General features: G+C 44.4%; 1 protein-coding gene across 1 annotated transcript in view; it reads right to left on the bottom strand.

Moving 5' to 3' along the window:
- The window catches only part of LOC120941316 (fibrocystin-L-like), a 292,358-nt gene that overhangs the window by 45,281 nt on the left and 219,256 nt on the right, over positions 1-27,821 (bottom strand). The window contains exons 55-63 of the mRNA XM_040354641.1: positions 27,563-27,717; positions 23,937-24,066; positions 23,708-23,826; positions 17,002-17,131; positions 13,219-13,392; positions 13,000-13,103; positions 10,211-10,337; positions 7,490-7,611; positions 3,296-3,386 (exon numbers count right to left, since the gene is read on the bottom strand). Coding sequence (XP_040210575.1) covers positions 3,296-3,386; positions 7,490-7,611; positions 10,211-10,337; positions 13,000-13,103; positions 13,219-13,392; positions 17,002-17,131; positions 23,708-23,826; positions 23,937-24,066; positions 27,563-27,717 — 1,152 coding nt within the window. The remainder of the gene's footprint in view (positions 1-3,295; positions 3,387-7,489; positions 7,612-10,210; positions 10,338-12,999; positions 13,104-13,218; positions 13,393-17,001; positions 17,132-23,707; positions 23,827-23,936; positions 24,067-27,562; positions 27,718-27,821) is intronic.

Below are 27,821 nucleotides of genomic sequence, written 5' to 3'. Positions count from 1 at the left end.
AACAATTATCTAACATTACATTGTGCTCACTCTCGACATTGACATTACGCTGATGTTTTTTTTTTTTCGTACATACCGTTGTATCGCTATTTTCCCCGCTGGCTTCCGGGTAGTGGCTCCCGCGGGAGTGGGCGTTCCTATGCACAGGCTAAGTGATTGACATGATGACAAAAGCTTCCCAACGGCGCATAAGGCGCGTCACGAGTTGCCAAAAGAAGCCGAACGTCGGCTTTTTTTGGCAACTCGTGACGCGCATTATGCGCCGTGGCAAAGCTTTTGTCATCACGTCAATCACTTAGGCTGTGCATAGGAACGCCCACTCCCGAGGGAGCCACTACCCGGAAGCCGGTGGGGAAAATAGCGATACAACAGTATGTACGGCAAAAAAAAAACATCAGCGTAATGTCAATGTCGAGAGTGAGCACAATGTAATGTTAGAAAATTGTTTTTAGGGTAAACCTCCGCTTTAATGTCATGGAAAAAAAAAAGGCCCAGATTTTTGTCCACTGGGCGTATCTCTGCGGCGGCGTATCCGATTTACGTTACGCCGCCGCAAGTTTTTCAGGCAAGTGCTTTATTCACAAAGCACTTGCCTGTAAAGTTGCGGCGGCGTGGCATAAATCACGAGTCGGAATTCAAATTAGGCGGGTAGGGGGCGTGTATCATTTAAATAAAGCGCGTCCCCGCGCCGAAGGAACTGCGCATGCGCCGTCTGAAAAATATCCCAGTGTGCATTGCTCCAAATGACGTCGCAAGGACGTCATTGGTTTCGATGTGAACGTAAATGACGTCCAGCCCCATTCACGGACGACTTACGCAAACGACGTAACTTTTAAAAATTTTGACGCGGGAACGACGCCCATACTTAACATTGGCTGCGCCTCATATAGCAGGGGCAACTTTACGCCGGGAAAAGCCTAACGTAAACGTCGTAACTTTACTGCGTCGGCCGCGCGCACGTTCGGGAATTCGCGTATCTAGCTAATTTGCATACTCAATGGGGAATCAGACGGAAGCGCCACCTAGCGGTCAAAAAAAAAATTGCAGTTACGATCCGACGGCGTAAGAGACTAACGCCTGTCGGATCTAATGGATATCTATGCGTAACTGATTCTAAGAATCAGTCGCTTAGATACGACGGCTCAGATTAGGACTTACGACGGCGTACATGGCACTGCGCCGTCGTAAGTCCTATGAGAATCTGGGCCATAGTTTTTCTCAACGTGATTCTTGTCAAGCCTGCCTTGCATACACACGATCGTGAAAAAAAAATGCTCGAGCAAAGCGCGGTGACCTACAACACGTACAACAGCACTATAAAGGGGAATTTCCATTTGGATGGCGCCACCCTTTGGGCTGCTTTTGCTGATTTTGTGTTAGTAAAAGTTTGGTGAGAGACGATTCGCGCTTTTCAGTCTTCGTGCTTTTCAGTCAGTTACAGCGTGACGAATGTGCTATCTCCATCACAAATGCTAGTTTTACCAGAACGAGTGCTCCCGTCTCATAACTTGCTTCTTTTTTTCCGGTTGTTAAAGCCTACACACGACTGTTTTTCACCACGTGAAAAACAACGCGAAAAATTAGAGCATGTTCTAAATTTTTGATGCCAATTTTTCACGTCATGAAAAATGCTCTGGATCCTACACACGATAGTTTTTAATGACCAATTTAAAAAATTGCATTTTTACCGTCATGAAAAACGGTCGTGTGTACGTGGCGTAAGAAAAAAGTAATTTCCTATTGTCACTTAAAAGCACGATGGTTGGGAAGACATCTAGACATTTTATGGACATTATTTGATTATTGCATATTTATCTATCTAATTAATGATTCATGTGGACATTTGTAGTTTATTTGTAATTGTATTTATATTTGGTTGGTACCTCCTGAAAGCCCCCTTAACCTCTTTCCCACCAAGAACGTCCCTGGGAGCGGTGATATCTCAATGATGCCTGCAGCTACAGGTCTTCAGCCACCGATTCTCTGCACCATAAGAACGATCAAGCGCCGCTTGATCGTTCTTATAGGCAGCGGGAGGGTACGCTCCCGCCGCCATCCGGTGCTTCTCCGGGCTCTCCCGTGCTATCGGGGGCCCGGAGAGCGAATCGGTCGGCGTCCGCTGCAGAACCATAGAGATGACTGGTGACCAGACGGTCACAGTCATCTCTATTACCGTCGGAGGACCGGGCGCGACGTTATGACGTCACGCCCGGTACCCGGAAGTAAACAAAGCCGCAATCGTGGCTGTCGGCATGTGATCAGTGATTCTTTTTTCACAGATTTCATGCTTGTAAGCCTGGAGGAGAGATGTGGGGTCTTATTGACCCCATATCTCTCCATAAAGAGGACCTGTCACACTGATTCCTATTACAAATGATGTTTACATTCCTTGTAATAGGAATAAAAAGGATCCAAATTTGTATTTATTTTTTAAAGTGTAAAAATAAAAAGAATTAAGTAAAATAAAAATAAAATACATTTTTTTTTTCAAAACGCCCCTGTCCTCGATATCTTGCACGCAGAAGCGAACACGCATGCAGGTCCCGCCCACATATGTAACCACCGTTCATGTGAGGTATCGTTGCGTGCGTTAGAGCGTGTGCAACAATTCTAGCACTAGACCTCCTCCTCGAAAATAGTAACCTGTAAAAAATGTTAAAGCGTCACCTATGGAGATTTTTAAGTACCGTAGTTTGGCGCCATTCCATGAATGTGCGCAATTTTAAAGCGTGACATGTTAGGTATCTATTTACTCGGCGTAACATAATCTTTCACATTATACAAAAAAATTGGGCTAACTTTACTGTTTTGTTATTTTTTAATTCATGAAACCATTTTTTTCCCCAAAAAAGGCGTTATTGCGCAAATACCGTGCGAGAAAAAAAAGTTGCAATGACCGCCATTTTATTCCCTAGGGTGTCTGCTTAAAAAAATATATATATTGTTTGGGGGTTCTGATTTATTTTCTATCAAAAAAATTGTGATGTTTACATGAAGGAGAGAAGTGCCAGAATTAACCCGGTGGGCAAGTGGTTAAGCTAATTATAATAACCTATCCCCACTCCTTCTCAGTCTTCATGTTGCAGGAGACCACCTTGGATAAACTCCGGAGTTGGATAGTGTTAGTACTTACTGTACCTAGGTAAATGATGATCCTTAACCACGACACCCTCAAGTGATGGTGTTTCTTCTTGTCAATTAGACTTGTAGTAGTGAAACTTAAATCGTATTGATAAAAATAATATTAAAGGAAATCTTTGTGTTTCTGTGTAAAATATACAAATATAATTCTCACCTGAACAAGGTTCACCATTAATTTGATATGCTGCTCGTTCAAATCCCGCCACTGTATTATTCTGTAGTACAATGTGGCTGCCTTCATTAATCTAAATATGGACAAGAAACGTTTTTGAATGTAATATTATCATATAATATCATTTGACTAACACACAACACAGTATAACCTTGGTAAAATGTAAGGCTTTGGGGAAGTTGTACCCCATACACATAGGTGTGCGCAACCTATTGCATTAGGGTGTGCACCCCAAAGCTCCAACACATATGCGTTTGACATATTTACCGGCCTCTTCCCCGCTCTCCACCCTGAAACAATGGGATGAAGGGGGAGCAAGGGAGTCATGGGGGACCCGGGCAACAGAAGGAAGAGGAACAGGGAAAAAAGGGATGGCAGGGAAGACATGTACGGAGCCGTAGCGAAGTGTAGGTGTAGGACAGACATGACAGGGTGTAGGTAGCTTACAGTTGGGAAGTGGTTAAGGAAAATGGGGGTGGTTTAGTGTATAGTGTGAGTCTTACCTGATTGGGGGAACATCGGAGGAGGGAGGAGTATTAGGCATACTTCGGGAGAGAGGAGGAGTTGGACAGCAGTCTGGGAGAGGAATCCTGAGGGGAAAGTCTTGCCCTCCCGCCCCAATGTTTTGAGGTAGGTTTGTTTTTAATTCCATAGATTGGTGTGCCTGAAGGGTTGCGGTGGGTGCCCTGACGTTTTTGGTAAAGAGACAGATGGTTGGGTAAAACGGTGGGGCACGTCTCAGGGATGGAGTCCTCCTCGGTGGTCTGGTGGTAGTCTGGACCACCGGGTGATAAGTGGGTGGGTCTGTGGTCAGTTAGGGTCCTTGAGGCGATGTTGCGGCTGGGGACGTATTCTAGCTACAATGGTACCACAGGCCCACAAAAGTGAGGAGGGGGCTGACAACCAAGGAGTTGTAAAATGTTTTATTAAAATGTTAAAGTATTTAAATATTTGGTAATGGTATATACTGTATATATATATTTTTATTTATATATTTTATTTGGTTATTTGTTAAATAAAGGCCTAACAGGCCATTTTAATCCAGCAGGTGTCAGTGTTGTCATTTTATAGTGAATTAAGTGGGGTTATTACATGTATTGTTTGGTGCAGTAAGGTATCTGGCTGCCCTAGTCATGGCATATATTGGTACCGATCTCCTGTATTTTCCTTCTGATGCAGTTGAATGTTGACGAGAGGGAGAGGATGAGAAGCCTACCTTCGGCTGCTGCTTGGGGAAAATACAGATCGGTTCCACTAAACTCCACCGCCACTGCCTCTCCTGTCCAGGAAGAATTGCGAGTTACCTGTCACCTGCTCGTCAATGGCGGGTTGCCAACCGCAGGATTAGGGCATGCCCATGCACACCTGGCACATCCCTTGCGCACGCCTAAGCCCATATTAGGGTGACCACATGTCCCGGATAGCCCGGGACAGTCCCGCATTGCCCAGGTCTGTCCCGGGCACATTTATTCCAGGACAATACAGTGTCCCAAGATAAAACCGGCACAGACACCCCCTAGGGCCAATCTGATGCCCCCAAAAAAAGCCACCACATCACCGCTTTACTCACTGACAGTACTTGTCCTGGCCAGGAATGCCTGGAGGAGCACAATCCCGCCCCCTGCGTGTGATTGGAGAAATCATAAATCCCGCCTCTTGTGCCCAATCACTGTGCTGTGATTCGTTACAGCACAAGCTAATTTTTGGGAAGGAAGGGTCTCCCTGAATGGTAGTTTGGAAATGTGGTTACCCTAGTCCATACACAAACTTGTTTTAAAAGGTCTCAAAAGGGGGGCCCTTAACATGCATTCCACTCAAGCCTTACCCAGATGTCAGAGCTTAAAGGATTTATTAAACCCTGCAATGCGTGCAAAATGCACAAACTGTCAGGTTTTAATACTGCAGCACTTGCACCTGCCAATAGCTGGCTTTACACAATGCTTCCCATGAATTATTAATTTTACCTGGACAGCCACTATTTTTAGACATTATACTGAAAATATATCAGCTATTTTCCAGGACAGCAAAATGTAGCTGACACTGGCCTCTCTATTAAAGAGCTATTTTTTTTTCCAGCAAAAACAGGCGATGTCCTAGGAATATCTTAAAATAATGCTACTGGTCTGGTAGGCTTAATTTACGACTGCTTGTACATAATACTGCCATCTTCTAAATGCCTGTGTTTTGTTTTGTTCTGGGGGGGCTGTTTGAATGGCAATACTACACACCACGATCCCAGCATTTGGCTCATGGTTACAGTAACACCCCATTAACTTGAATAGGTTTCATTCAGAGGCGGTACTGCCCACTGAATGTGACGGAAGGATCATGTTTGCCACACCGTGAAGAAAAGCATTGCATCCATGGCATGTGTGCACCCCTGTCCCGCTGTATTTGCAGCTCAAGGAGGGTAGGGTGGCTCAGCTACCTATTTTTACTTCCCCCAAATACGAGTGTAAACCTAGCCTTAGAGAGTTCTCACTGGAACACGTGTCTCTGATGGAAGATTCCCTCTGGAATTGGGTATATGGGATTGTATGATATTATTATTGTTATTTTTTTTTTTGTGGTTGAACTGGATGGAATTGTGTCTTTTTTCAACCTGACTAACTATGTAACTATGGGCCAGATTCACAGAGATTTACGTTACTCCGCGGCAGCGTAACGTATCCCATTTACGTTACACCGCCGCAGGTTTACAGCGTAAGTGCCTGATTCACAAAGCTCTTACCTGTAAACTTGCGGCGGTGTAACGTAAATGAGCTCGGCGCAAGCCCGCCTAATTCAAATGGGGCGGGCACCATTTAAATTAGGCGCGTTCCCGCGCCGAGCGTACTGCGCATGCTCCGTCGGACGTTAACGTAAATGGCGTCCAGTGCCATTCACGGACGTCTTACGCAAACGACGTTGATTTTAAAATTTTGTCGCGGGAATGACGGCCATACTTAACATGGCTTAGAACAACTAGGGCTCAGCCCTAATTTTACGCGACGCAACTCGACGGAAACGACGTACAGTTAGATCGACGTGCCGTTCGGACGTTCGGGGATCGCCGTAAGTATTCATTTGCATATTCTACGCCGGCCGCAATGGCCTCGCCACCTAACGGCCGGCCTAGAATTGCATCCTTAAGATCCGACAGTTTAATTCAATTACACCTGTCGGATCTTAGGGCTAGCTATGCGTAACTGATTCTATGAATCAGTCGCATTGTTAGGACAGCCCTAACACAGAGATACGACGGCGTATCAGGAGATACGCTGTCGTATCTCTTTGGTGAATCTGGCCCTATGCGACTGATTCATCGAATCAGTTACACATAGATAGCCCTAAGATCCGACAGGTGTAATTGTTTTACACTGTCGGATCTTAGGATGCAGTACCGCGGCCGCCGCTGGGGGGAGTTCGCGTCGTAAACCAGCGTCGGGTATGCAAATTAGGAGTTACGGCGATCCACGACGGTTTTTCGCGTTCGCTATGTCGCTGCTAGTCTAGTTTCTCGTCGCAAAGTTAGTCGTCGTTTTGGGTGCCCTAACTTTACACAGCACACGTATGTGCTGTATAAAGTATGGCCGTCGTTCCCGCGTCGAAATTAAAAAATTCACGTCGTTTGCGTAAGACGTCTGGGAATACGGAAGTACGCTACGCACGTCGCCGTTCGAAAAAATGACGTCAGTTCGCGCAAAGCACGGCGGGAATTTCGAAACGGAGCATGCGCAGTAGGTCCGGCACGGGAGCGCGCCTAATTTAAATGGCACACGCCCATTTGAATTGGCCCGCCCTTGTGCCGGAGGCCGCCGGCGTAGTTTTCATCGCAAGTGCTTTGTGAATCAGGCACTTGCGATGAAAACTTGCGGCGGTGTAACGTATCTATGATACGTTACGCCGCCGCACTTCTACCAGAATCTGGCCCTTTGTAACTATATTCCTTCTCTGGTGGAGACTCACAATTTTGGATTCACCCTCCATTTCATTTCTGGTAGCAGTGGTGTTCAGGACAACTAGAGACAACAATACAAACCTGACAGTGGTTCTCACTCCTCACCACTCTATTCAAATCTAAAATGTTGCCTTTAGTATTACTTTATATTGATTTGTGTTATATTATTGTGTAGCTATTTACAAAGAACATTATAGACAATGAGCAAATAAATCAGTATTTCACAAAATACCAACCGCTATTCCCGCATGCCACAAGGTGTTAGTTGTCTCCATTCTATTTTGATATGTACCAGGCCAGACAGAAAGGGCCACAAGATTTCCTCTCACATTCACCCGATCTCCCAACACTCTAATTCCTGGATTAATAAACAAAATTAAAAAAATGGTTATTTTACTTCACATAATTTCCTGTTATTAGTTACATGATGCTGGATCTGTGTAGTAATAGGCAGCCTGTTCCTAAAAATTCTGGGGCAGAAAATAACTAGTACTTTATCATTGTTTTACAGATATCTGTAATAACCCCTAGGACAGTGGTCTCCAAACTGCAGCTAGGGTGCCCACGTGTCCCGGATTGCCCGGGACTGTCCTGCAATTAACATGTCTGTCCCAGGTCCCGGGCATCTTCATTCTGGGACAATACAATGTCCCGGAATGAAATAGAGGACACAGCCACCCCCTACTAACTAATAACTACATTTCCGGAACTGGTTGCTAGGGCCAGCACTGCCTGGCATCTTGCAACCAGTGACAATTTTCTCTCGGACAGTGAGACCAGGAGCGAGGCATGCGCCTAGTGCAGCACTGCTGTCCCCACCCACCTTGGCACCTCCTCCTTCTCCGGCATCCAGCGGCAAGCAGCAGAGGCTGGTGTGTTCTTTACTCTCCAGATAGTGATGCAACTCCTTTCCTTCTACACATGTGGCTCATACAGAGGGAGTGACAGCGGCACTGCATCTGGTGGCACATCAACCCCGAGACTACATTTCCCCACGGCCCCCCCTCACATTTTTTGGGGGAAGGTGAGGGAGGGGGTGTGTCCCTGAATGGCAATTTGGAAATGTGGTCACCCTAACTGCAGCCCTTTGCTAGCCTTTATCCAGCCCTCAGGGCACTATTCCTCCCAATGATAAAGGGCTCTTTTCCTCCCTCCTGCACCAACACTGGGGCATAATTCCTGCCACTAACAGCAACAATGGCATAATATTCCCCCACTGATACCAATGACGGGGCACTGTTCCTCTCCCTCATACCAAAGATGGGGCACTAAATATCCCACTGATACCAATGACGGGGCACTGTTCCTCTCACTCATACCAAAGATGGGGCACTAAATATCTCACTGATACCAATGATAAGGCACTATTTCTCCTCCAACTGACCACAGGCGCTATGTAAATGTATTACCCCCACTGACCACAAAGCCTGAGGCATTGTTTACTCTCACTGATGCCTGGACATATTCTACTCCCACTGGCCACAGTCCAGCCCCTCTAAAGTCTAATGGGCAGTACAATGGCCCTTGGTTTAGAAAGTTAGAAGACCCCTGCCCTCGGTATAATATACAAGACAATGGATAATTTGTGCCAAAAGATACAATAGTAAAGTTTTTTATTTCATAATTTATTTAAGAGGAAGTTTGGTATGACAATTTTAATAGTCCAGTGTAAGTATGCAAGTTCCATACTTGGACTATCCCAGTAGAAGCTGAAAATCACTGTAGTGGGCATCGGTACTACAGGAGGGGCTGGTGGGGAAAAAAAGGTAGGGACTGAGGAATGAACTGATGAGGGGAGTAGAAGATTTGGTTGTTAGCTGGAGGCAGAACAGGCCACGAGAAGAGATGAGTTTTCAGGGATCGCCTAAAAGTGGACAGAGTAGGAGATAGCCGGACAGATTGGGGTAGTGAGTTCCAGAGGATTGAAGAGGCTCTGGAGAAGTCCTGGAGACAAGCATGGGAGGAGGAGACAGTGGCCCAGATTCAGCATAGCTTGCGCTATATTTGCGGGGGAGCAGGGCAACGATTTTGCCCTGCGCCCACGCAAATATTTTGCGCTGCCCTCGATTCACGGAGCAGTAGGGGGCGGGAATCATTTAAATTAGGCGCGCTCCCGTGCCGAGCGTACAGCGCATGCTCCGTCGGGAAACTTTCCCGACGTGCATTGCGGCAAATGACGTCGCAAGGACGTCATTTGCTTCAAAGTGAACGTGAATGGCGTCCAGCGCCATTCACGAAGCACTTACGCAAACGACGTAACATTTGAACGTTGCGACGCGGGAGCGGCGGTATACTTTAGCACAGGCTGCCCCTGCTATTAGAAAGGGCAGCCTTGCGCTAAAGTAGCCGTACGGAAACTCCGTACCTGGCTTGCGCGGAGCCCGTGCAAGATTGTGAATCAGTGGTAGTATGCAATTTGCATACTACACGCTGATACACAATGGGAGTGCCCCCTAGCGGCCCCCGCAAGAATGCAGCCTAAAATCTGCGAGGCATAAGAGCCTTATGCCGCGCAGATTTTAGGCTGCAGCCAGTGTAACGAGGTTCCTGAATCAGGAGCACTCGTTACACCGGAGCAAGTAAGCAATTGCGCCGTGTAACTCATGGTTACACGGGCGCAATTGCTTCTTGAATCTGGGCCAGTGTAACAATGTAAAAATTGTCATACCTAAACTTCAGGTTGAAGTCCAGAAAGTTATGTGTCCAAAGTTATGTGTCCAAAGAGGCTTGCTATTGGGGGCACTCGGCATGGGGGAGGAGCCAGGACCCCTGGCGAAGGACCCAAAAAGAAGAGGATCTGGACTACTCTATGCAAAACCTTTGCACAGAGCAGGTAACTAGAACATGTTTTTTTGTTTTATTACAACCTTTTGAATACGGTTAACCCTACTTTACATGCCACTTTAAGATTACTTTTTAAACATTTCATTTTTAAATAAAAATAATTTAGAGTTTACCTTCTCCAACAGTGAAATGAATAACATTGTCATCAATATTAAGTCCATTTGTGTAGAAAACTCCAATTGCTGGGGAGAATCCATTATGGAAGGCACATCCCTTGACATAGGATTTATTAGGTAATACCTTAAAAAAAAAAGAAATAAGAGACTTGGTTTCTACAGTAGCTAAATTGTTGTTGTTTTTTTAATAATTTTATGTTGAAACATTATAAAAAATGAATTGGTAGCAGGCAAATTTAAGAATAATGTTAATGAATTATTTTATGATAGTGCATGTTTGGAGCAGACATCCCATAGTGCAGGCATGTCCAAAGTCCGGCCCGGGGGCCAAATGCGCCCCCCCTGTTGATTTAATATGGCCCCCCTGGGGATTTGGATATATATATTGTTTGTGGCCCCCCAGGGCCACAAAAGATATATACTGTATTTATTGGCGCTGCCTTGGAGGGGACAGGGAGGGGGCAGGACGAGCGCCATCAGCTTACATGAAGAGAATCTCCTGTTTACTCAGGAGTGTCTGTATTGGAAGTCCCGTCTCCTGGGATGCCATTGGACGACTGTTCTGTCTATCATAGGAGGCGGGACTTTGTATTAAAGAGGCCACAGTGTAAACAAGAGATTCTCCTGTTTGTAATCTGTCGGCACTCGTCCCGCCCCCTCCCTCTGCCCTCCGAGGCTGCAGATGGGCATTGTTCAGGCTGCACCGATGGCAATGATAAGGCTGCATTCATGGCACATGTGAGGCTGCATTTATTGCAATGGTAAGGCTGCATTGGTTGCAATGGTAAGGCTACATTGATTGCAATGGTAAGGCTGCATTGATTGCAATGGTAAGGCTGCATTCATGGCACATGTAAGGCTGCATTCATGGCACATGTAAGGCTGCATTTATGGCACATGTGAGGCTGCATTGGTTGCAATGGTAAGGCTGTATTCATGGCAATGGTGAGGCTGCATTCATGGCAATGGTAAGCCTGTGCGTGTTATACGCCAATAAATACGGTATATCCAAATAACACGCCCAAGCTCATCCTTAGTCCTAAGCAGCGCTCTGGGATTCGTTGGGGCCACAAAAGAAATACAGTATATCCAAATAACACGCCCAAGCTCATCTATTCACCACACATAGCCACAAAGGCAGGAGAATTCATGTTGGGCAGTGTAGTAGTGCTCAGACGAACACACTTAGACCAAATGTTAATGGTTCAAAGAATGTCAGGCAAAATAGTCTGCCCTCACGCATGTTCACTTAATCAAATCTGGCCCTCTTTGAAAAAAGTTTGGACACCCATGCCATAGTGCATGCTTGGAGCAGACTGCCAGCAATGGTAATGAGCCAACATTATGTAAATGTAAACATACTTAGAACAATCAAAGGTAAAAAAAACTGTAAGCTAAAAGGGACTCATTTGCTTTTGTTTTTTTCTGTCCTTCTAAATAAGTTGTCTGTGCGCATTATGTGGAAGCTGAAGTATACACCGCTCCCATAGCGCCTCAAAGATGCTGCTTGCAGGACTTTTTTTTAGCATCTTGCCGGCGCACCGCTCCAGTGTGGGAGGAGAGGCGTTTTACAGGTGCTTTGCAGGCGCTATTTATAGCGCTATAACGCCTGAAAAGCACCGCAGTGTGAAAGAGGTCTAACAAAAAAAAAAACCTGACAGGTGTTCTAATCCCTCTCCACGCTATCCAAAACGAAAAAAAATAAATATGTTTTGCCTTTAGTTATACTTTAAAGGAGTTGTAAAGGAATTTTTTTTTTTTTTGCCTAAAATTAATGTCTGCAAGGTAGACAGACAGAATAGTGTAATGATTTTGTTAAAAAACAAGTAAATACCCATTAAATTCCTTCATCTATATCACCTCCGGCGTTCTAGTTTCTGTTCCCTTATTCACTTCCTGGTTTGCATCGCTCGTTCATGTAAGAACTACATTTCCCAGTATGCATTGCGGCACGCCCAGTAATTCACACCTCCTTGAGGTCTCTAAGGCCGGGTACACACGGACAAACATGTATGGTGAAAGCGGTCCGTCGGACCGTTTCCACCATACATGTCTGCCAGAGGGCTTCTGTACGATGGTTGTACACACCATCGTACAGAAGTCCGCGCGTAAACAATACGCGGGGCGTGTCCGCGGTGTCGCCGCGTCGATGACGCGGTGTCGCCGCGACAATGACGCGGCGACGTGGGCGGCCCGCCTTTAAAATGCTTCCACGCATGCGTCGAAGTCATTCGACGCATGCGAGGGACGGCGGGCGCCTGGACATGTACGGTAGGTCTGTACTGACGACCGTACATGTCCGAGCGGGCTGAATTCCAGCGGACTGTTTTAAAACAAGTCCAGGAATATTTGTCTGCTGGGAAAAGGCCCGGCGGGCAAATGTTTGCTGGAATTCGGCCCGCTCGCGCCCACACACGACCAAACATGTCTGCTGAAACTGGCCTGCGGGCCAGTTTCAGCAGACATGTTTGCTCGTGAGTATGGGGCCTAACACGTAGAGAGCATCCTGCCACACAGATGTAGTTCCCAGGAGGGGGCAAGCACGTTACTGACCACCTCAGTAAACCCTCCCGTCACGGTGGTCAGTAAAATCAGACAAGCAGGAAGTGAACAGAAGAAATAGAGCAACTTCTGAGCAAAAACTAACAATGAGGAAGTGAAAAGAGGAATGTCTGCAGGTAAAGGATGCTTATTATGAAAAAAAAATGTTTTCCTTTACAAACCCTTTAAATCAGTACTATAGATCACAGAGTAGATATGTTTAGACACATCTGTAAGACACTTACCTCTCCAAGGTTGAGGAAAGCCAAGGAATAGCGGGGGTCTGTGGGGTCTCTGTAACCTTCCTGACCACTGTGGTAGAATTCCACATTTGATATTCTTGCATTTCCTTCAAAGAGTAAAATAAAAAGCCACACATTTATAATAGCTGCCTTTTGTGTGGTGGGAGATCGGAGGTGTAGGTTAAAAATGTGTATAGAGAACAGTATTCAGATTCAGCTTACCCTTATAGACCATCCCATTGGCTGAAAATGTGCCCACAAGAACACGAGCTCCGAACGATTCACTGGACCAGCCTGGGTAATCCTCCCCAATGATCTTGATGTTTCTAGTGAGTAGAGCCACATCAGCTGCCAGAGTGTAGGTCAGGTTTGTGTTGGGGACTTGATAGGTGTTTGCTGCGTGAAATAATACACCAAGTATGATTATCCTTGTAAAAAAACGAGACTAACAAATATGACTTTAGAGCCATGATTTGTATATTTATTGTTGCATTCATTTCCCATACTTATTTAGTCGCAAGGACGTCATTGGTTTCGACGTGAACGTAAATGGCGTCCAGCCCCATTCACGGACGACTTACGCAAACAACGTAAATTTTTAAATTTCGACACGGGAACGACGGCCATACTTAACATTGGTTGCCCCTCATATAGCAGGGGCAACTTTACGCGTCGCAAATCTAACGTAAACGTCGTATCTTCACTGCGTCGACCGCGCGTACGTTCGGGAATTTGCGTATTTTGCTAATTTGCATACTCGATTGGGAAAACTGCCGGAGGCGACACCTAGCGGCGAAAAAAAAAAATTGCATTTAAGATCCGACAGCGTAAGAGCCTTACGCCTGTCAGATCTAATGATTATCTATGCGTAACTGATTCTAAGAATCAGTCGCATAGATACGACGGCCCAGATTAGGACTTACGGCGGCACACATGGCGTTGCGCCGTCGTAAGCCCTTTCAGAATCTGGGCCACAGAGTGCATAAAAGAGTTGTCATTTGCCCCTAGAACTGAAGGGGGAGAACACCAAAAGTAAGGATATTGGGCCAAATCCTCAAAAGAGATACGACGGAGTAACTGCTGTTACTCCGTCGTATCCCTGGTCCTAACTATGGAACTGATCCACAGAATCAGTTTCCCATAGTTAGGACGAAGATCCGACATGTGAAATTGAATTACACTGTCGGATCTTAGGATGCAGTACCGCATCCGCCGCTGGGGGCATTTCGCGTCGAAATGCCGCCTCGGGTATGCAAATTAGGACTTACGGAGATCCACAAAGCTTTTCAGCTTCGTTTTTTCTCCGTAAGTTTTATTTTGCTAACGCAAAATTAGGGCTGATTTTACAAGGTGTAAACTGTTTACACCTTGTAAAACCAGACCTTTCTTGCTCGCGACGCGATTTTTTTTAAATTTACATTTTTTTTTCATGGCGCCGTATCTTTTTTTTTACCCGACGCAACTTTATTGTCCCGTCGCAATCCACAAAGCCCGACGTAACGTAATTTTGCGCTATGCACGTCAGGAAAATGACGTCACGAGCATGCGCAGTACGGCCGGCGCGGGAGCGCGCCTCATTTAAATTGTAATCGCCCCCTGGAGAAGAGGAACGCCTTGCGCCGGCCCGATTTAAGTTACACCGCTCAAAATTTCTAGGTAAGTGCTTTGTGGATCGGGCACTTAGTTAGAGATTTTGCGGCGGTGTAACTTAAATGGAAAAAGTTACGTTGCGCCAGTTTTTTGGGGATTAGGCCCATAGTCTTTGAGATTCCAGTAACGCAGTGTTTCTCAATTCCAGTCCTCAGGCCCCCCCAACAGGTCAGGTTTTCAGGATTTCCATTATTTTGCACAGGTGATTTGATCAGTTTCACTGCCTTAGTAATCACCACAGCCTTTTCATCTGAGGGAAATCCTGAAAACCTGACCTGTTGGGGGGGCCTGAGGACAGGAATTGAGAAACACTGCAGTAACGGAACACCTGAAGCAAATGTGTGGTGAAAAGTGAAATATGGTACAAACCACTGAATGGAGTTAATGCTTAAGCTCAGCATCTCCAGTCATTACTGATTGGTTAATCTTAGTTCATTACCAATGAAGAAATTGTGGACAAGGCACAGGTGAGTAATGGGAACTGTTTGCATGGCAGGTAAATGCAACCAACTGGTCTCTTCATGCAAGGGACAGTTTCTCGTTGACAAAATAAGGTGTACTAAAGTATGACTCGGTGGTGCAGTAGTTGGTGGCCATGGTGAGAGGCATTGTGAGCATTGAGTCCCAAGATGCTCTTTTAAAACGGCTCTGGGAATCAGCGACTCATTGGCTAGTCAATGCATGGGTTGAATCTGGAACCGCTGGCTGTTAGCTGAGCATTAAGCCCAGGAGCTAAAACAATCAGTTCCTTATCTTCAAATCCATAGAAGCACTTGTAGCAGATCATTAAAGTGGATGTAAACCCACTCTCATCCTTTCTAAACTACTGCCATAGTGCTGATCTATAAGGATATACATACCTCCTGCATGTATCCTTACCTGTCAAATGTCTCCCCTCTGTCTGTTATAAGAACTGAAAAATGCAGATTCTGTGGGTGGGTCTGTTGTCTGGAGCTCTGTGGGTGGAGCTGTGATGTCAGTGGACTCCCCGCCCTCCTCTACACTCCCCTTGTCAACAAGCATTTTTTCCTATAAATTCCTTACACTAAATTCTGCTATGATCACTAACATCCAGTCAAAATCCAGAAAAGTAACCACATGACTTTGAGGGGAGTTCCAGGTGTTTTTAATGTTTATTAAAAGTGAGCTTTTCAGCTACAAAAGTGTAGCTGCTGGCTTTTAATAAACAGACACTCACCTGCTCCACGGTCCAGCTACGCACCGGCCGGAGCTCTGCTCCTCTCCCCCCCTCTCCGGCCGGGGTCTTCATTATTAGTGTGGGTACCTGGCCGTGACAGCTTTCGGCTTCGCGGCCGGGCACTCACTGCGCATGCGTGAGCGGCGCAGCACACTGTGATTGGTCAGGCGATCGACCTGAGACCTGTCACGTGTCCCAGGAGATCGCCTACAGGGAGGGGCCGCCAAAAGGCGATATGACGTATCGCCTTAGCATCCCTGGGCGGAAGGAGGAAGTGGGACAGGATGTTCCACTCCTCCTGAAGCCCCCTTACCCCCCCTCAAAAATTACATGCCAAATGTGGCATGTAAGGGGGCAAGGAGTGGATTAAGCGGAAGTTCCACTTTTGGGTGGAACTCCGCTTTCAGAAAAGGAGTGGGGGTGGGAATTAAAAAATAATGCCTGTCTCCAGGCTAGTGCATGAGATATGTAAATATCCTGTCACTCACAGCAAGTTGGCGGAACGGACTAAGGTTTTTCTCTGTAAGTCCGTTTTATTTCACTGAACAATAAAAGAGGATTGCTCAGAGCTGGATTAACTCTTTGTAGCAAGACTGGGCACAGATGATAGGAAATCTTATACTCTACATTGTGATATCAAAAAATAAAGAAAGAAAAATTCGGGTTTGCATCCACTTTAATGATTCCATGTTGTATGTACATGGGGAGAATAGTGATGTCACATGTGCAGGGCAGTTTACAAAATGCAGGCACTAATTATATTGCAGACACAATAGCATGCGTGCAAGCAATAGCAGTGCAAGATCAAAAGAACAGTGAAGGCAAGCAACTGTGAGAATTAGCAGAAGTAAAAAGCATATTCAAGCATTATTTATTTACAACGTTGAAAACAACCTGCCTGGGTCTTGATTGTGCTAAAAGGCGTACTGTTGTTTTTAATGTTGCATATCAATAAAGTAGAACATTTTATGAGAATTCCTTGGATATTCAAAAAGCTTCATCATGTGCTGGGAACAAGATCTAAGCATAGGGGTCATGCCTTCCACTTTAGATGTAGTTGGATCACCTGTTAGGGTGGGCTGTATTTTTCAATGATTGTTTGAGGTTTAGCAATATACTTTTGCAATTTAATAAACAATCCTTGTCACATGTCTTACCTGTATGAGTAAAAGTGAGAGAGACATTTAAAGTGAGGTTTCTCTGGTCAGGTGACACATCAATAATCCTCCTGGTTTCCGTCTGCCAGGCACTGTAACTGGTGGTGGTGATGAGGATATCCTCACCGACCTGATGAAAAAATATGTATTGGTAAACTTTACATACATGTGAACAGTGCTGTTAATTATGAATGTGGCTAAAAAGACTAACAGCTGTAAACGGGATAACCAGTATACCGATTAGTAAAACTCCAGATCTTGCTGTGAGCTACCCGTGTTTCCCCAAAAATAAGCCTGGGTTTTATATTAATTATGCCAACAAAAGACACAGTAGGGCTTATTTTCGGGGTAGGTCTTACCATGTAATGTGATGTCTTCTCTCCCCCTCTCCCTCCCTGCCTGTCAGGAATCCCCAGTGTGAACTAAGTTAAAATGCTAGTAAAATCCTATAATCCACTCTATTACAGTATTATATAATGTACAATGTATGTGTTTCTGTAATATAATTGTGCCAAATACCTTTGTTATAGAGCCGCTTTGTGCTTCTGTTACCCGCCAGAGCTCTCTTCCCCCGCAATTATATTACAGAAACACACACATTGTACATTATATACTACTGTAATAGAGTGGATTATAGGATTTTACAAGCATTTTTAACTAGGGCTTATTTTCAGGGTAGGGCTTATATTGCAGCCCTCCTGAAAAATAACGCTAGGTCTTATTTTCAGGGTAGGTCTTATTTTTGGGGAAACAGGGTAATACCCTTCTACAGGCTACATTGTATGTACCTTATTTTGGTGTGAACTTAGCATCTGGGTTCATTCATGCGTCAATCCATGAAGGCTAGTTATAGTTTTAAATATGCCTAAATTTGCGTTGTGTCAACAAGCATTGTAGGAAAAGTTTTGCTTTAATTTGTTAAGTAAAATATTTTGTTTCATCATAATCGTTATGTTAAAATAATTTGTTTTCTAAATTCATTTTGTACATTCGGATTTGTTTTACATATTCGTTCTAAATCAATTCATATTTTCGGAAGTTCTGTTATTCTTTTGTTATTTCAGCAGATTAGCTATATCCCTGCTAGTCCAACCCACAAAGAGAAAATAAATGAGCTCATTGGATGATATAGAATGGAGTCGCGTGCATCTGAAAGTAACGAAATTCATTTCAGATTCAGTTTTTATGTTATGAATCGGAGTAGGGCTGTAACTAACGATTATTTTCATAATCGATTAGTTGGCCGATTACTGTTTCGATTAACCTGCCTGGCGGTATTCCCGAGTCTGACTCGGGGTGAGATTTTCATGCTGTGAGCGGTAACCCCGAGTCAGACTCAGGCTTGCCTCGCTGGATGCACAGACTGTGTTTACTTACCTTGTCCCTGGATCCAGCGATGCCACCGCGCTGTGTGAGCGAGTGGGACCTCACTCGATTCACACAGTGTCCTCCTGTGCCGCCGATCTTCGTTCCCTGCGACGTTACGACGCACGGGGACAGAGAACGGCGCCAAATTCAAAAAAGTAAACAAACACATTACATACAGTATACTGTAATCTTATAGATTACAGTACTGTATGTAAAAAAAACACACCCCCCTTGTCCCTAGTGGTCTGTCCAGTGCCCTACATGTCATTTTATATAATAAAAACCTTTCTTTCTCCCTGCAAACTGTAGATTGTCCATAGCAACCAAAAGTGTCCCTTTATGTCAAAAATAGTTTTAGATCAGCTAAAAAACAGCGATAATAAATTATAATCACTTGCAGAATTGAGCGATAGCGATTTGTGGGGAAATTCGTCATAAAAAAAAAAAAATAATGACAGCAACAATTCTGCAACTGAGCACATTTCAGTGATTTTGATTTGATTACATTATTGAATAATTTTTATTATAATTATATTATTATTTGTTATAATTATTTATAATTATTTATTATATTATAATTTATAATTTTGTTTAAAAAAATGTCATACCCGGGATGCCTATTAGAATCTTGTTTGGTCAGATTTAAGTGAGTTATTTCTAAAAATTACAGACCTACAGTATAAAACGCCAAATTTCCTTGCAAATAATGGTATCGCTTTCAGCATGTTTTTTCTGAAAGAATCATACCGCCAGGGAGGTTAATCGATTAATAACCTTAGAAAAAAAGGAATTTTGCGGCAATTTGCATTTTTTACATTTTTTTGGGCCAATTTGTTGTTGGGCAGATTAAAAAACACAAATTGCCGCAAAAATGCATTACATGCTTTTCTGTAGCTTTTCCATTGAAGTATATTGAACCAAAAAAACAAAATAGCATTGTTTTGCTTTTAAAAAAAAGTCCTTGCCCTTTCCAAATACACAGCAGCTGAACAAATCATGGATGTGAACGTGTCCCATAGGAAACCATGTAAATGAACTGTAGTGTGTTTCTGCAAAAAAACACCTGAAAACAGAGGTGTGACCCAGACCTGAGATGTTTAGTAACATAATGGGGTTAAAAAAACTAACATTAGTACAAAAAACGCAAATAATCGCTACTGTAAGGGGTTCATTTTTTACTGTCTGACACTGAAAGTAATATTTACAGTAGCGATTTGCGCTTTTCTGTACTATAAAGGGCTTTTTTTTAACCCCATTATGTTACTGGCCGATTAATCGATTATGAAAATGGTAATCAATTAATTTCATAATCGATTAGTTGACGATTAATCGATTAGTTGTTTCGGCCCTAATTCTGAGATTCAACCCAAACACATGTAGCACTACCCCCCGGAGGAGCTGCTGGATATTTTCGGGTGGCATGTTACTTCTATTTTCTCCTTGTCCAGGGTAATGAGAGTAGAGAAAGTTCAATGTCGACACTGTGCACTTCCTTTTTAAAGATTTATTTGCTGAACTTGGTAAAATAATAAAATAAGTGGTTGAAGGGGTGGAAGGGTAACAGGTAAATAGGTTCAGGTGTATTAATTCAGTCGGGAAACACTCCTGCTTCCAGCAACACAGCTTTCGTCGCCACTCTAGCCAGAGTGGGTAGCCATGACTAAGCACTGACGCCAGTACGAAACGTTGGCCATACTGATTTTTGTGGGCTTGCAGTGACTGTATGCACAGTTGAAAATAAAGACATCTCTTTTAAAGAAAATTTTGGAGTGCGGCTGTCCAGCTTTTGTTCTTTTGTTTTTTGTGGGTACCCGGATAGGCCTCTCTCACTAGCCTAGCCAGAATGTTGCATGGAAAAATAGTACAGTCTCTGCCACAGACCTTCCCACAGATGGAGGTACTTTTGGTCTGGAATTATCGTAGCACAGGATTCAGCACCCGGATCTCTCCAGATTAACTTCTTGCAGGACTTGAAACTGACAGGCGATCACCATCAAGCCTCTCAGTAAACGGTGCGTCCTTCGATGAAGTTCAAGGCCTCTCTTGAGACACCCTCCAGGACGGACAGCACAGGATTACCCTTAAAAGCGTAGACCCAATCAGCTTACTGGGATAACTTAGAAGATCACAACCCCGGACCAGCATGATCCAAAGCCAGGATTACAGGAACAAGCACCCCCGGCCAGGAGGACCACACACGGGATGGTGGGACAACAGATCAGGATCGACAACCCCTGTCTAATGACGTCTGTCTCCTAAGTACCCCTACCCAGCATGCACAGCGATCAACCCCCACTGATTGGCTGCCAAGGGGAAATACTCAAATCACCTTGACCTAGCTGCTGCCACCCTTGGCCTGGAGTATGAAAGACACCCCAGGCGAACAACAGTGGTCACTCACAGCACAGCCATGGCTGGAACAGAAGCCAAATTTGCTCAAAATCACATACAGTATGTCTGAGTCAACTAACTCTTAGACTTCCCCCTAAATTTAAAGCAGCGCCAACCCAACAGGAGCAGGCTGCTACACACAATAAATAGGAATCGTTTTATTTCACTTTTATACCTAACTGTATTTATTTTCACATGTTTCCATTCATATATAGTGCATTTTTTATAACAATGAGTTATGCAAGACTTACCTTAAAACAAAGCCCTCCAGCGGCACGCTGTCACCGCTGACAGAGCTTCCATATTCACATTGTCTTCCTTCCAGGTTTGTGGCCTCTGGCTACATGAGTGACCGGCGGCCGCCATGTTGTCACTCCTACGTATACGTGCGGGAGCCCTCGTTTACGTTACAAGCTCTGAAGATCTGGCATGGTATGCCAGACCTTCAGAGGGAATGTGCCGGTGTCATCACTGGCTGCATACAAAGTGAATATTTCCTAAACAGTGCAAGTACAGGATATTCTCTGTACCTACAGGTAAGTCTTATTATAGGCTTTCCTGTAGGTAGAAGTCAAAATAGTAAGTTTACTACCACTCTAAGGTACAAGGGAGCACTGTTTACGTCTGGAAGAAAAGAGATTTAATCTTCAAATACAGAAAGGCGTCTTCACAGTAATGCCGCGTACACACCATCACTTCATGTGATGAAAAAAAATGACGTTTTTAAAAACGTCACTTTAATTGACTGTGTGTGGGGGAAAACGTAGTTTTATGTCTTGTAAAAAACGACCAAAAAAAATTGAAGTATGCTTCAATTTTATGTGTCGTTTTTCAAAAGTGCACTTTTTACTTCACAGAAATTGACCGTGTGTAGCAAAAAACTTCGTTTTCTAAGACGTTTTTTCATCCACGCATGCCCAGAAGCTACTTATGAAGCAAGCTTCAATGGAAAAACGTGGTGGAACGTAACCTCACTTTGCAAGATCATTGTGAGAAAACGATGGTGTGTAGGCAACTTCGTCTTTTAAAATTGAAGTTTCAAAAACGTCATTTTTTACTTCACAGAAAGTGTCGTTTTTTTTCATCACATAAAGTGATGGTGTGTACGCGGCATCAGAGCTGTGAAAATGTGGACTAGACTTCCTCAAGAGCTGGTTCTGGTCAGATCTATAGATTGTTTTAAGAAAGGCCTGGATTCTTTCCTAAATATACATAATGGCCCAGATTCACTAAAGAGATACGACAGCGTTTCTCCTGATACTGCGCATGCTCCCTTTTGAATTTCCCGCCGTGCTTTGCGCGAAGTGACATCATTTTTTTGAACGGCGACGTGCGTAGCGTACTTCCGTATTCCCGGACGTCTTACGCAAGAAGGAAACATTTTTAAATTTCGACGCGGGAACGACGGCCATACTTTATACAGCACATACGTGTGCTTTGTAAAGTTAGGGCACCAAAAACGAGGACTAACTTTGCGATGAAAAACTAGACTAGCAGCGACGTAGCGAACACGAAAAACCGTCGTGGATCGCCGTAACTCCTAATTTGCATACCCGACGCTGGTTTACGGCGCGAACTCCCCCCAGCGGCGGCCGCGGTATTGCATCCTAAGATCCGACAGTGTAAAACAATTACACCTGTCGGATCTTAGGGCTAACTATGCGTAACTGATTCTATGAATCAGTCGCATAGTTAGGAAGACCGTAAAACAGAGATACGACGGCGTATCAGGAGAAACGCTGTCGTATCTCTTTAGTGAATCTGGGCCTAACACTTTATTGGTGAAGTTGATCCAGGGAATATTCGATTGTACATGACAGACTCTGTCTCTTCTATATCAATCCGCCGGGGCAGACCAGGACTGTCATGTACTTGTCGCACAGGAGATCACTGCGCAGTGGCTCCCGAAAGTGGAGAAAAAGTCTGCTTGGCTGGGAAAAGTTTTATTTTATTTTAATTGCTACAGCCTGCAGATCACAGTCTTCTATCTGCCTCCGCCCACCCCCTGCTTCCCTGCTGAATCAGCCAGACTGACCCACAAAAAAAGTACCCATGCAGCAGCCCAGCAATATGGGTTGCCCCCCTCCCCCCTCTGCCTTAGCTCACAGCGCCTTGCATCCACCTGTCACTCAGCCACAGACAGAGCGGCCGTACTCCAATCGGCTGCTCTGTCTGTCTGTGGCTAGGTGACAGGCCTAGCCAGGAGATCGCCCTGCGCTCGCGGGTGTCTGGGAGCCCGAAGTCAAATGTTGCCCGCGGGAGACTTGCAATGTAGGCATACATACAGGCCGCTGACAAGCCGGGAGAGGCATTTATGACAGGGGGCAGTGTTTACAGGAAGGGGGATAGTGTGTACAAGAAAAAACAGGGGCATTGTATACAGGGGGTCAATGTATAAAGACAGGAAGTGTGTAGGGAAGGTGGGACAGTGTGTACGGTGGGTGAATGTAATTTGGCATAATTCCTAGCTGGTGTTTATTTAATGCTCATAATCAGACCATAAAGCCACACCCAATATTTAGCATATTAAGTTAGGAGGTATGCTAAAGGCAAAACTTTTTTGTTTTGTTTGGATAGTAGAGAGCGAATTAGAATTCCTGTCAGTTCTTTATTTGCCATCTGTGACCCCGATAGGGAAATTCACCCTATTTGTCATGTTTATCAATTTTAGTGAAAGTAAATGAAAAACCAACATTTTGGGCTGTCCCTAGAAGAGGAAAAAGAGGAAAAATCTTTCAATGGGGACACTAGTTCTGGTGACAACCAGGGATTTCTTCACCTTGAAGGGATTTCCTCTCGCTTCCTGTTTTGGCTATGGAACAGGAAGTGAAGGGAAATCTCCTGATGGGACAAAATAAAACTGACAGGGGTTATCACCAAGATGAAAAAAAGTTTTGCTTTTAGTTCTATTTTAAGTGTCATCTGTGCCAATGATCATTCAGAATACCTGCCAGTCCACAGGCTCTGCTAGGATGATATATTTCGATCCAGCTGGTGCCGTATTTGCCAGCTTAGTCCTATATACAACACGTGGAAGTCCATGAAGATCAAGTTCTCCAAATACACCTACAAAAGAAAAAGGATTCCAACATGTGTTGATATGCTGCAACTTGAAAAACAAGTCAGTATGTGAAATTGAAAGTTATTCAGCGATATATTTGCCATTTTGTACTTACCTAGAACTTTTGATCCCTGATTTGGTCCATTTGGCAATGGTAATTCTGGAGTTGAATGGCTTCCTCTTAATACAATACGTAGTTCTCCTTGAAATGGGTCAGTCTCTGTTCCTGCTATTAACATTCCACCCTGAAAAAAAGCCAATAAAAACATGAATGATACCTGAACCCTCTAGAATATCTGACTCGCGTAGGGTTAGTCCAGATATAAGTTAAAAAATCTACACGTAGATTTAGGTGGGTAGTGAGGCAACATCTCACCATTCAATAATTTCATTTCTCACTGTAATTGTACACAAGGAGTAAAACATCTGGCCGGCTAACACTCAAATTTTACAATATGGAAAGTCTTGATGTGTAAAGGCCCGTACACACGATCCAATTTTATGGGCATAATTGTCTGATGGACATGTTGTGTAGAATAATCAAACTGTGTGTATGCTCCATAAGACAAATGTTGGCTGTTCTTGCTCACCAACTGTCTGGCAATAAATCAGTTACGCCGGATTATCCGATCGTGTGTTTGCAAGTCCATCCAACTAAAATCCAAAGTACAAATATGCATGCTCTGAACCAATGCTAAACATCAGACAACAATAGCAGAAGTTGCCCAAAGGGTGGCGGTAAAGAGCTGAAACAAAACGTGGTTTGGTGAATGTTGGCTGAAAATGAGCCGTGTGTATGCAGAACAAGTTTACGGCCAACGCCTTTCAGACCAAAATCCACGGAAAAGTCTGATGCAATTGCATTATCCACATATGTCCACATACTTTTGGTCATATAGGTAGATCCTAATAAAGCTCTGGGTAGAAACGCATCATCCCATGTGACATTGATTTACATCACTCTTCAGGGACTTAGTGTGGCTACGAGTGTGCGTTGAATTTGGCACTCAGATGCATCATGATTATTAGACATTGCTTAATGTTTGGAAGACCATGCATCTGCGCCACCTTTAATATCACACTATAGAACTCCCCCAAATGCAATGCTTGGTTGGGCTGTGAGTTCTGGGTGAGCGATAAAGATATGACCGCCAAGATTATATACACTTGGCATGGGTCACAGAACACTCACAGTATTGCCAGATGAATACTCAGAAGAAACCTATGTACAGCATAAGATATGGTTGTCTGTTCTGTCCTGGGTGTCAGAAACATGATTACATTGGGAATATATGCATTAGTTCCCTATATGGCAAGAGTATGGATATTGGCGCCAATACAGTACAGAGTATGTTTTGTATAGGGTCTTCTTGCAATCACCTTTTAGTGAACAATATGATTTTATATACTAACTACGACCTAGTCTGTCCCATAAACACCTCTTATAACCATTTTTGAAGACTGATAACCAGTATGCAAATGTGAGATGTATTTATGAGAAGTATATTGTCTGCAGGATAGTCAGATGCATTTAATTGGATGGCGCTGTTGCCAAGACATTAATAATATTCAGTTTATGATAGCCATGATGTTGCATGCTTACACGTTTAAGCTCTTAGGCCCCATACACACGAGAGGATTTATCCGCGAATACGGTCCAGCGGACCGTTTCCGCGGATAAATCCTCTCGAGGATTTCAGCGGATTTCTCTGCGATGGAGTGTACTCACCATCGCATTGAAATCCGCGCCGAAATCCTCTGGCGATGACGTGTCGCGCCGTCGTCGCGATTATGACGTGGCGACGTGCGCGACGCTGTCATATAAGGAATTCCACGCATGCGTCGAATCATTACGACGCATGCGGGGGATCCCTTCGGACGGATGGAGTCTATACAGACCAGCGGATCCTTCCGTTGGGATGGATTCCAGCAGATAGATTTGTTTAGCATGTCAGCAAATATTTGATCTGCTGGAATCCATCCCAGGGGAGAAATATCCGCGGAAACAGATCCGCTGGAGTGTACACAGGATCTATCCGCTGAAACCCATTTGCTGGGATTTTTCAGCGGATGGATTCTATCGTGTGTATGGGGCCTAAAAGCGGGAGTTCACCCAATTATGTTTTTTTTTATGTTTTCCCCTTAGATGGATGCTTGTTTTGTCTAGGGGAATCGGCTAGTTGTTTTAAAATATGAGCCGTACTTACCGTTTTCGAGATGCATCTCCTCCGTCGCTTCCGGGTATGGGTCTTCGGGAGCGGGCGTTCCTTCTTGATTGACAGTCTTCCGAGAGGCTTCCGACGGTCGCATCCATCGCGTCACTAGTAGCCGAAAGAAGCCGAACGTCGGTGCGGCTCTATACTGCGCCTGCGCACCGACGTTCGGCTTCTTTCGGAAAATCGTGACGCGATGGATGCGACCGTCGGAAGCCTCTCGGAAGACTGTCAATCAAAATAGGAACGCCCAGTCCCGCAGCCCATACCCGGAAGCGGCAGAGAAGATGCAATCTCGTAAACGGTAAGTACGGATCATATTTTAAAACAACTAGCCGATTCCCCTAGACAAAACGAGCATCCATCTAGGGGGAAATAGTGTCATGTGCGGGTGAACCTCCGCTTTAAGTATACATTTACTGTATATATACAGTATGGGGCAGATCCACGTAGATCGGCGCTTCTCTCCGCCGGGCGTAGCGTATCTAAGATACACTACGCCGCCGTAACTTATTTTTATTTTTTTAATCCTCAAAGAATTCGTGCCGTAAGTTACGGCGGCGTAGTGTATCTTTGGTGGCATTAGGGAGCGGAATTCAAATGGATGTGATGGGGGTGTGTTTTATATAAATACGTCGCGACCCGACGTAAACAACGTTTTTTTTAACTGCGCATGCGCCGTCCATGGGGGTATCCCAGTGCGCATGCTCGAAATTAAACCGGAACAAGCCAATGCTTACGACGGTGACGTCATTCTACGCAAATCCCTATTCGCGAACGACTTACGCAAACAACGTAAAAAATTCAAAATGAGAGGTGGGAACGACGGCCATACTTAACATTGAGTACGTATAGCAGGGGTAACGACGGCCATACTTAACATTGAGTACGTATAGCAGGGGTAACTATACGCCGGAAAAAGCAGAACGCAAACAACGTAAAAAAAAGCGACGGCCGGATGTACTTTCGTGGATCGCCGTAAATAGCTAATTTGCATACTCGACGTGGAAATCGACGGAAACGCCACCTAGCGGCCGCCGAAATAATGCACCTGAGAACCGACGGCGTACTAAGACGTACGCCTGTCGGATCAATCCGAGATGCCGTTGTATCTTGTTTTGTGGATACAAAACAAAGATACGACGCGCAAAATTTGAAATTACGCGGCGTATAAAGAGATACGCCGGCGTAATTCTTTTGTGGATCTGCCCCTATGTGTTTTGTTTAATGCACTTTAGCATTGGGTATAATTGTTTAGACAATTTCTGTTTTATTGGGGTTGTAGTAAATAGAGTGCTTTCCATGAATAGCCTATATAATGCTACAATAAACAATTTCAAGAATAAAGAGAGAGTATTATTTTTTTATAATTTGAGTGTATATTTGACTTGGTTATTCTTTACTTGATTGACTAATAGGTAGGTGTGATGGTAAGGTGTCCACAAACTCTTGATAGGAATGGAAGGATGTCTCTGTTCTGCTTCTGAATTGCACAGAAACCCCTATAAGTGAGTGGTCAGTTCCTTACCTGTATAGATATATAGTTGGCACTCAGGACCGATGTTTTAAAGGAGGGTGCTGATCCCACTGTTGAGTTGTCTGTGACATTTCTTAACTCCAAAACACCATAAATGATAAGTTTATCCACATAGAGGAAGTCTATTTCTGCTATAATCCACTTGCCTGGAAAAGACGGAAAAGAACATGGTTACCAATCTATTATGTGTCCCAGCAGTGGTTCATGTTTTTCTTCACACAGCCAACTAGAGATAAATCAACCTTCTTTA

This window comes from Rana temporaria, chromosome 5 (genome assembly GCF_905171775.1).
Source record: "Rana temporaria chromosome 5, aRanTem1.1, whole genome shotgun sequence".
NCBI classification, from domain to species: Eukaryota; Metazoa; Chordata; class Amphibia; order Anura; family Ranidae; genus Rana; species Rana temporaria.
This window is presented reverse-complemented; position numbering and strand designations above follow the sequence as displayed.